Below are 10,287 nucleotides of genomic sequence, written 5' to 3'. Positions count from 1 at the left end.
CCTTTACATTCTTTACACAAACCTACATCCCCCCCCCCCCTTTTTTTTTAATATCACCATCAATAAATTAACATGTACCAAATTCATCCACAATAGCACCCTTTCTAAACGAAAAGGTTAACAACACTCACCATCTGATGTGCTTGTGCATTGCCAAGGTTAGACGAGGATGCATGAACATCCTGGTTTCCATCTTCACTGTAGCCTTCCAATATAGAAAAACCTGCACCCATTTCACCAGTTCCTAGCCACTGAAATGGTAGAGGGGAAAATTGCAATAGAATCCTAAAAGACTTTAACACTGGTACTTTTGTGGGGATTTAAAAAAAAAAAAAAAATTCTGAGCCATCCCGCCACAAGAAGTTCTTTGACTTACCCCTTGCATCCCAGACGGTCCAGCCAGTGCCTCAACAACAGCCTCAGGTAACGGTTGTGGATGTTTTGGATCAATTTGGTTATATTTGTTGCCGTGTTCATCTGCCGATCCGTCGCCCCCACCGACTGTTCCATAATCCATCGAAGAATCATGTTGCATATCCCCTTGGCTGTCGTCAACAGTTTCCACCATCTCTTCTTTGACTAGAGTCTCGTCTACATTGTCCTGAAATTAGACAAATCTCACATTAGAGAAATGTCAGATATATTTCATGAAATGTGCATCCGTGTGTGTGTGTGTAAGAGCGTGTGTGTGTGTGCGCGTGTGTATGTGAGTAAATGCATGTGTATGTATCGAAGTGCACATGCGTGTGTGTATGTATCGAAGTGCACATGCATGTGTGTATGTGCCAAAGTGCGTTTGTGTGTGAAAGTGCGTGTGTGTGAAAGTGTGTGTGTGTGAAAGTGCGTGTGTGTGTGAAATTGTGTGTGTGTGAAATTGCGTGTGTGTGAAAGTGCGTGTGTGTGTAATTGCGTGTGTGTGTAAGAGCGTGTGTGTGTGTGAGTGCGTGTGTGTGTGTGAGTGCGTGCGTGCGTGTGTGTGTGTGTGTGTGTGTGTGTGTGTGTGTGTGTGTGTGTATATGTGTGTGTGTGTGTGTGTGTGTGTGTGTGTGGTTGTGTGTGTGTGTGTGTTTGATTGTGTGTGGTTGTGTGGTGTGTGTGTGGAAGCGTGTGTGTGTTTGGTGTGTGTGTTGTGTGTGTTGGTGTGTTGTGTGTGTGGAAGTTGGTGTGTGTGTGTGTTGGTGTGTGTGTGTGTTGTGTGTGTGTTGTGTGTGTGTGGTTGGGTTGTTGTGTGTGTGTGTGTGTGTGTGTTTGGTGTGTTGGTTGTGTTTGTTGTGTGTGGTGTGTGTGTGTTGTGTGTGTGTGTGTGTGTGTTTTGTTGTGTTGTGTGGTGTGTGTTGTGTTGTGGTGTTGTGTGTGTGTGTGTGTGTGTGTTTGTGTTGTGTGCTGTGTGTGTGTTGTGTGTGTGTGTTGTGTGTGGTGTGTTTGTGTGTTGTGTGTGTTGTGTGTGTGTGTGTTGTGTTTTGTGTGTGTGAGTGTTGTGGTGTTGGGTGTTTGTGTGTGTGTGTGTGTGTGTGTGTGTGTTGTGTTGGTGTGTTTTGTGTGTGTTGTGTGTGTGTGTGTGTGTGTTGTGGTGTGTTGTGTGTGTGTGTGTGTGTGGTGTGTGTGGTGTGTGTTTGTGTGTTGGTGTGTGTGTTTGTGGTGTTGTGTGTTGTGTGTGGTGTTGTGTGTGTTTTGTGTGTGTATGTGTGTGTGTGTTGTGTGTGTGTTTTTGTTGTGTGTGTGTGTGTTGTGGGTTGTTGTGTGTGCGTGTGTGTGTTTTGTGTGTGTGTGTGGGTGTGTTGTGTTGTGTGTTTTTGTGTGTGTGGTGTGGTGTGTGTGGTGGGTGGGTGTTGTTGTGTTGTTGTGTGGTGTGTGTGTGTGTGTGTGTGTGGTGTGTGTTGTGGTGTGGGTGTGTGGTTGTGTGTTGTGTGTGTGGTGTGTGTGGGTTGTGTGTTGGGTGGTGTGTGTGTGTTGGTGTGTGTTTGTGTGTGTGGTGTGTGTGTGGTGTTGTGTGTGTGTTTGTGTGGGGTGTTGTGTGTGTTGGTGTTGTTGTGTTGTGTTGTGGTGGTTGTGGTGTGTGTGTGGTGTGTTGTGTGTGTGTGGTGTTTGTGTTGTGTGTGTTTGTGGTGTGTGGGTGTGGTGGGGTGTGTGTGTGTGTGCGTGTGTGTGTTGTGGGGTGTTGTGTGTGTTGTTGTGTGGGTGGTGTTGTGTGTGTTGTGTGTGTGGTTGGTGTGGTTGTTTGTGGTGTGGGTGTGTTTGTGGTTGGTGTGTGTGTGGGTGTGTGGTTGTGTTGGGTGTTGTGTTGGTGTGTTGTTGGTGTGTGTTGTGTGTGTTGTGGGTGTGGGGTGTGTGTGTTGTGGGTGTTGTGTTGTGTGTTGTGGTGTGTGAGTGTGTGTGTGGTGTGGTGTGTGTGGTGGGTGGTGTGGTGGTGTGTGTGTGTGTTGTGGTGTGGTTGGTTTAGTGTTGTGTGTGTGTGGTGTGTGTGGGTGTGTGTTTGTGTGTGTAGTGTGTGTGTGCGTGTGTGTGTGTGTGTGTGTGTGTGTGTGGTGTGTTGTGGTGTGTGTGTGTTGTGTGTGGTGTCTGTGGTGTGTGTGTGTTGTGGGTGGTGTGGTTGGTGTGTGGGGTGTGTGTTGTGTGTGTGTGTGTGGTGTGTGTTGCTCGTGTGGTGTGTGTGGTGTGTGTGGTGTGGTGTGTGGTGTGTGTGTGGGGTGTGGTGTGTGTGTGCTGTGTTGTGGTGTGTTGTGTTGGTGTGTGGTGGGTTGTGTGTGTGTGTGTGTGTGTTGTGGTGTGTGTGTGTGGGTGTGTGTTTGTGGTTGTTGTGTGTGTGTGGTGGGGTGTGTGTGGGTGTGTGGTTTTTGTGTGTGTGTGTGTGTGGGTGTGTTGTTTGGTGGTGTGTGTGTGTGTGGTGGTGTGTGGTGTGTTGGTGTGGTGTGTGTGGTTGGGTGTGTGTGTGTTGTGTGTGGTGTGTGTGTTGTGTGTGTGTTGTGTGTGTGTGTGTGTTGTGTGTGTGTTGTGTGTGTGTGTGTGTGGGTGGTGTGTGTGGTGTGTGTGTGTTGTGTGTGTGGTGTGTGTGGTGTGTGTGGTGTGTGGTTTTGTGTGTGTGTGGTGTGTGGTTGTGTGGTGTGTGTGGTGGTGTGTGTGGGTGTGTTGTGGGGGTGGTGTGTTGTGGTTGGGGTGGTGTGGTGTGTGTGTTGTGGTGTTTGTGTGTGTTGTGTGTGTTGGTGGTGTGTGGTGTGTTGTGTGTTTGGTGTTTGTGGGTTGTGTGTGGTTGTGTGTGTGTGTGGTGTGTTGTGTGTGTGTTGTGTGGTGGTGTGTGTTGTGGTGTGTGTGTGGTGTGTGTGTGGGGTGTGTTTGGTGTGTGTGTTGTGGTGTGTGTTTGTGTGTGTGTGGTGTGTTGTAGTGTGTGTTGTGTGGTGTGTGTGTGTGTGTGGTGGTGTGTGTTTTGTTGTGTGTGTGTGTGTGTGTGGTGTGTGTGTGTTGTGTGTGTGTGTGTGTGTGGTGTGTTGTGTGTGTGTGTGTGTGTGGGTGTGTGGTGTGTGTGTGGTGTGTGTTGTGTGTGTGTGGTGTGTGTGTGTTATGTGTGTTTATGTTTGTGTGTGTGGGTGTGTGTGGTGTGGTGTGTGTGTGTGGCGTGTGTGTATGTTATGTGTGTTTATTTGTGTGTGTGGCGTGTGTGTGGTGTGGTGTGGTGTGGTGTATGTGTAGTATGTGCAGGGTGTGTGTTGTGTGTGTGTTGTGTGTGTGTGGTGTGTGTGTGTGGTGTGTGTGTGATGTGTTGTGTGTGTGTGTGTTTGTGTGTGTGGTGTGTGGTTTGTGTGTGGTGTGTTGGGTGTGTGTGTGTGTGTTGTGTGGTGTGTGTTGTGTGGTGTGTGTGGTGTTGGTGTGTTGTGTGTTTGTGTGTGTGTGTGGGTGTGTGTTGTGGTGGTGTGGTGGTGTGGGTGTGTGGGGTTGTGTGGTGTGTGTGGTGTGTGTGAGCGTGTGTGTGTGTTGGTTGTGTGGTGTGTGTGTGTGTGTTGTGGGGGTGTGTGTGTGTGTGTGTGTGTGTGTGTGTGTGGGGGTGTGGGGGTGTGTGTGTGTGTGTGTGTGGTGTGTGTGTGTGTGTGTGTTGTGTGGTTGTGTGTGGTGTGTGTGGTGTGGTGTGTGTGTGGTGTGTGTTGTGTGTGTGGGTTTTTTGTGGTTGTGGGTGGGTGGTGTGTTGGTGTGGTGTGTGTTTGTGTGTGTGGGGGTGTGTGTGTTTGTTGTGGTGTTGTGTGTGTTGTGTGTGTGTGTGGTGGGTTGTGTGGTGTGGTTGTGTGTGTGTGGTGTTGGTGTGTGGGTGTGGTGTTGTGTGTTTGTGTGTGGTGGTGTTGTGTGTTTGTGGGTGTGTGTGTGTGCGTGCGTGTGGTGTGTGTGTGTTGTGTGTTGTGTGTGTTGGTGTTGTGTTTTTGTGTGTGTGTGTGTGTGTGTGTGTGTGTGGGGGTGGGGTTGGTTTGTGTGTGTGTGTGTGGGTGTGTGTGTGTGTGTGTGTGTGTTGTGTGTGTGTGTGTGTGGTGGTGTGTGTGTGTGTAGTGTAGTGTGGTGTTGTGTGGTGTTGTGTGGTGTGTGTGTGTGTGTGTGTGTGTGTGTGTGTGTGTGTGTGTGTGTGTGTGTGTGTGTGTGTGTGTGTGTGTGTGTGTGTGTGTGTGTGTGTGGAAGTGTGTGTGTGTGTGTGTGTGTGTGTAAACTTGTGTGTAAAAGTGTGTATATTTACATGTGCATTTGTGTAACTTTAAGTATACATTTTAAGTATAATTTTCTATGTTTTCATAATTGTAGGTAAAGTTGTGTAAAAAAGATTTGCCTGTAAATGTGTATAGATATACATGTGAACTTGTTTATATTTGAGTAAAGTTTTGTTAAGTTGTGTATTTGAGTAGATCTTTGTATGAATTTAGCGAGGTCTGAATTTGCTTGTGTGCAATTTTTTTTGTGTGCACATGTGCACGCGTGCATGAGTGAGTGAGTGAGTGAGTGAGTGAGTGAGTGAGTGAGTGAGTGAGTGAGTGAGTGAGTGTGTGTGTGTGTGTGTGTGTGTGAGAGAGAGAGAGAGAGAGAGAGAGAGAGAGAGAGAGAGAGAGAGAGAGAGAGAGAGAGAGAGAGAGAGAGAGAGAGAGAGAGAGAGAGAGAGAGAGAGAGAGAGTGAGAGAGAGAGTGAGAGAGAGAGTGAGAGAGAGAGAGAGAGAGAGAGAGAGAGAGAGAGAGAGAGAGAGAGAGAGAGAGAGAGAGAGAGAGAGAGAGTGAGAGAGTGAGAGTGAGAGTGAGAGTGAGAGTGAGAGTGAGAGTGAGAGTGAGAGTGAGAGTGAGAGAGTGAGAGAAGAGAGTGAGAGAAGAGAGTGAGAGTGAGAAAGTGAGTGAGAAAGTGAGAGTGAGAAAGTGAGAGTAAGAGTAAGAGTAAGAGAGTGAGAGTGAGAGTAAGAGTAAGAGTAAGAGAGTAAGAGTAAGAGAGTAAGAGAGTGAGAGTGAGAGTAAGAGTAAAAGAGTGAGAGTGAGAGTAAGAGTAAAAGAGTGAGAGTGAGAGTAAGAGAGTGAGAGTAAGAGTAAGAGTAAGAGTAAGAGAGTGAGAGAGTAAGAGAGTGAGAGAGTAAGAGTGAGAGTAAGAGAGTAAGAGAGAGAGTAAGAGAGTAAGAGAGTGAGAGTGAGAGAGTGAGAGTGAGAGTGAGAGAGTGAGAGTGAGAGTAAGAGAGAGAGTAAGAGAGTGAGAGAGAGTAAGAGAGTGAGAGAGAGTAAGAGAGTGAGAGAGAGTAAGAGAGTGAGAGAGAGTGAGAGAGAGTGAGAGAGAGTAAGAGAGTGAGAGAGAGTAAGAGAGTGAGAGAGAGTAAGAGAGTGAGAGAGAGTAAGAGAGTGAGAGAGTAAGAGTGAGAGAGAGTAAGAGTGAGAGAGAGTGATAATGATAATGACAGTGACAGTGACAGTGACAGTGACAGTGACAGTGACAGTGATACTGATCGAGATTGAGAGAGAGAGAGAGAGAGAGAGAGAGAGAGAGAGAGAGAGAGAGAGAGAGAGAGAGAGAGAGAGAGAGAGAGAGAGAGAGAGAGAGAGAGAGAGAGAGAGAGCATGTGAATTTGTATGAAAGCTTAGTCTGCATGCCCACACCCCCAGAATATAAGACATACAATGCATACATAAAAGCAGGGAAGAACTGATATTAATGGTAAGACCAAATACAGTTAAACATAACACACATCAAACCCACCTGATTATGTGCTGTCGATTCCTGTTTCGTTGAACTGAATTCATCCCTATGTTCTGTACTGTCGTTAAGCCTCTGGTCGCAACTGTCTCCCTTTGGCTCTTCCAGGTGCGTTGTTGGTTGGTCCCAGTTGTGTTCAGTGTCTACATGGTGAGGTGAGGACGGAGGACTCTCTGACGCAACTGCTACCCCCGGAGGAACTGTGGCGATCGGTAAGGGATCTTCTCGTCTTCGTCTCTTTGGGTGTGGACTCGCTCGGTCATCCCGTGGTATGTATTTTTTACATTCTTGTCTTGAAGGTGGTTCATCTGGTACAGCTAAGCCTTTAATCTGAAGCAACTCAGCTGCTTTGATCAATCTAGCCAGGTCATTCTGAGCTACACTGACAACACCAGCATACATATAACTTAATAATGCTTCTAATTCGTCAGGTTTGACGTCTTTCAAAACTATAACTGGATGCTTGCATGGCGTGTGCTCAAACATCTTCTCGAAGTATTCACTACATGTTGACAAAACCAGCTTATGGACTGGGTAGAACTTCCCTTCACAAGCTAAAGTAACGTCTGTATATCTCTCCTGTTTATTGGACAAAAAGAGAAAAAAGAAAAGAACTTTATATATTGCCTAAGAAAACCTATTTAATAGACATGATAATATCTCAATATACATAAACCCCCCCCCAATCTATGTCAACTTGTTCACAAAAAAGAAAGATATGTATTGTTTACTAACCTTTTCCCGTAAAGTTGACAAGATGTGACAAAACGTGGCTTTGTGGTTGTTCCACGACAATGATAGCATTCCATCACCCATCTTGTCATAATATTTTAACACCTGAAATAAAAGGAATACAAGCTTTAACATAAATACAAACCAATAATGTGGACACTCCTTCACACTTCAAGACATATATTCTTGCAATTTCAACATTAAGAAAAATGGTGGATAATTATCCAGAATAAAACTGAATCAGCCTCTGCTCTTTGAGCCCCAATATATTCTGGCAACATAGAAGTTGAACTGGTTTCTCTTTTGCCATTACATCACAAGGGAAGTCTATAAGCCAGAATATAAGTGGTAGAGGACTTTTTTACCTTTGATGCAGTGACTGCTATATTATCTACAGATGTTCTTTTTTTTAAATCCTTCACTGAAGTAGATATAATTCCATAGCCATAATTGTAATTCCAATGTTTATCTGAGAGCTAATATATATACATTTAATGAAATCTTTGAATGGGCCTATTCTGAACAATCATCAAATGGTATCACTGACACTTGAAGAAAGATATCAAATATGCTAAGTTGTTTTCCCTCATTACATTTCAAATATAATTTAAAATGCCCGACATTAAAAATAACATGCTGAAGATAAACATAGCCACAAGCATGTATCCTTAACTCTCAGCTAATAAGCATTTGCAACCATAGACTTCATGTAACATCGTGATAACATGTTTAACAACCTTATGATGACTGGTTTTATGAAAAACAAAATGCTTTTCAAAAGGTTCCTCTTAACTTAGACTACTACTTCAAGAACATATACAAAATCCTTACAATCTAATATTTCTGAGAAGCACGCTGTTGCATGTTTACATTTACTGTACACAAAGGGATCCGGTACTCGATAACAGAATTTCCACAAATAAAATCTATATAAATAGGCTCGTTATGATGACACGTAAGACGCTTGACCAGATACCGAGTCTCATCCAATGAATCACCTCCCATGCGGTCATCAAGTCAATCATGATCCAACACCACGATTATGAAATCCGAGTGACCAGATCCGCCACTCAAAACACACCCTCGCTTCCTTCCTTCGACACTTCACAACTACCTTCGAAAATAACCTTCACGAACTTGACTCGACGCCTCACCAGTTATGAGAGAAGTACAAGACCAAGGGAGAGTACACGAGGTGCATGTGGCTCGCTGAGGATGCAAGGGGCGTCTCTCTCAGGCACCAACAGCCTCAGTCAGCCTCACAGGAACCCCAAGCCGCGCCGGACCGATGCGTCGCGTCCTACGTCACAATGGGCCCTTCAAGTGCCTCATTTCGGGAACCTTTTTCCTTAATTTTTCTCTCTCCCTCAACTTGACGACCACACTAGCCTTATTGCAATGTATGGCAGAAGACGTGACAAATCCTAGGAGTTCCTTCTACGCACCCTACTCGCGTGGCTTCCCGCCGTTCATTGTCCACGAGGTAAATAAGGCAAGGAGGCTCGAGGTCCCCGTCATGGAGGACGCAGGCTCCAACAAGACCGCGCGAGTCTTCTCAAAACTGCTAAAAACACTCACTTCCTCCCTTCCTAGCAACTTAATTGCAACTCCCAATACCCTCCGACCCTTACACAATCTGCAGATCCTCCTGACAATCCTCCCGAGGAACGTGGAAGTAAGTTCTTACCGATAAAGAAGGAAAATATTGGTCCACGTCCTCCTCTCGTGTCAGCGTCGCGTAGGGAAGCGGCGGCGGCGGGGCTGAGCGGCTGAGGTGCCAGATGCACGTGACGCGGCGGTTGCCACTCCTCGCTGGAGGGACTCGGGGTCTCGATGAGGCGGGCGTGGGGGGACGGGGAGGGGAGAGGGATCCTGGAGGGAGGGGTGTACAAGAGTGAGGGGGATATGGGAAGAGGGTTTCTAAGGGAGGGGGATATGGGGAAGGGGGGTCCTTGAGATCTGTGGTCGTAGGAGGAGAAGAGGATAGAGAGGAGGGAACCTAAGGGTCTAGGGTCGTTGGGGGGGTAGGGGTTATAGGGGTGGGGGCTACGGGGTCCTGGGACGTGAGAGGAGGGGTTCGTGGGGTTTGGGGTCGTTAGGGGAGAGGGAGGAAGAGGGGAGGGGAATGAATTGATTTTCTGAAACTACAAAAACAGTGGGAAGTCTACGGTGTTCTTTAGAAGGGAAAGGTATTGTATTTTAGGAAACAAGAAAGGTATAGTTTCGAGCATAGTTTATATAAAGTTATTCTCTTTGTAACTAAACCGAAACGGAATAAGTGATATATCATAGAATAATTACTTCCATCGATAAAATGGTATGGTCATTCTAAAGACGAGAAACGAGGCAGTGTGAAACAATTCTAAAACAAGTATGAAAATAAACGATAAATTGCTGTAACCATAACTATGACAACTATAGTCATTTGATGGTCAATCTTTGGGAGTTATTTGTCAAATTGGTATTCCCACATAAACACCCACGCACGCACACGTAAACGCGCGCGTGTTTACACACATGCATAGCAAACCCATACGTACACGGTACCCACAATTATACACTTAAATGTACACGCACCATACACACATAGACATGCATATCTATCAATCTTTCTCTCTCTCTTTCTCTCTCTCTCTCTCTCTCTCTCTCTCTCTCTCTCTCTCTCTCTATATATATATATATATATATATATATATATATATATATATATATATATATATATATATATATATATATATATATATACGCGCGCGCGCGCTCGTGACCGTGTGTGTGTGTGTGTGTTTGTGTTCCTTTCTAAGCGAGTGACTTACATCATCTATTCATAATTGAGCTGGGACCGTATCTATTTCCTATCTGAATTAATCAGGTCGTTACCGATGCCGAGATCTGGATGTAACAGGGTACAATATTAATAAGTGCCATGATCAGTGTATGGAAGATGACTACACAGAGGAAGTTCGCTTGAAAATTACGAAGGAAGATTACCTTCCTTTCACATGGACTCAGGATAGAGATGGCCTTCCTTGAGAACTGACAAAGGAATTAAATTTCACATACAATCAGAACAACCTTTGTCTTTTAAGATAGTAGAATGCCTAGTCCAATACATGTGAAGTGATCTATACCCAGAGCGTCCCCTAGTGTGCACCCCACTCTTTCACTCCCCCTTTCTCTCCCCTCCCTGCTTCCCCCTTTCAGTCCCCTCCCTGCTTCCCCCCTCCCCCCCTTCCTTCCTCTCGCGAGTGGGGGAGCGAGAGAGGCTTCCCTTTTCCCTCCCCTATGACGCTGGTAGGGGGAGTTGGTGCTTGGCTCCCTCCAACTCCTCTCTCTCTCTCTCTCTCTCTCTCTCTCTCTCTTTCTCT

General features: G+C 45.8%; 1 protein-coding gene across 40 annotated transcripts in view; it reads right to left on the bottom strand.

The window, feature by feature from the left end:
- LOC122256725 (uncharacterized) overlaps positions 1–8,755 on the bottom strand; it is a 100,476-nt gene extending 91,721 nt beyond the window's left edge. For 34 of the 40 annotated variants that reach the window (XM_086555856.1, XM_086555826.1, XM_086555827.1 and 31 more), the window contains exons 1-5: positions 8,610–8,755; positions 6,926–7,027; positions 6,194–6,769; positions 377–601; positions 132–251 (exon numbers count right to left, since the gene is read on the bottom strand). In XM_086555856.1, coding sequence (XP_086411982.1) covers positions 132–251; positions 377–601; positions 6,194–6,769; positions 6,926–7,006 — 1,002 coding nt within the window. In that variant the 5' untranslated portion in view covers positions 7,007–7,027; positions 8,610–8,755. Of the gene's footprint in view, positions 1–131; positions 252–376; positions 602–6,193; positions 6,770–6,925; positions 7,028–8,076; positions 8,392–8,609 lie in introns of those variants that run through there. The other 6 variants (XM_086555857.1, XM_086555822.1, XM_086555818.1 and 3 more) reach the window with 2 other exon arrangements.
- Between the last annotated feature and the right edge of the window lie 1,532 nt (positions 8,756–10,287).

The sequence above is a fragment of the Penaeus japonicus genome, unplaced genomic scaffold (genome assembly GCF_977035675.1).
Source record: "Penaeus japonicus unplaced genomic scaffold, GWHDUDI00000001_assembly GWHDUDI00000031, whole genome shotgun sequence".
Classification (NCBI taxonomy): Eukaryota; Metazoa; Arthropoda; class Malacostraca; order Decapoda; family Penaeidae; genus Penaeus; species Penaeus japonicus.
Note: the sequence above shows the minus strand (reverse complement) of the source record. Positions and strands in the feature narration are given on the sequence as shown.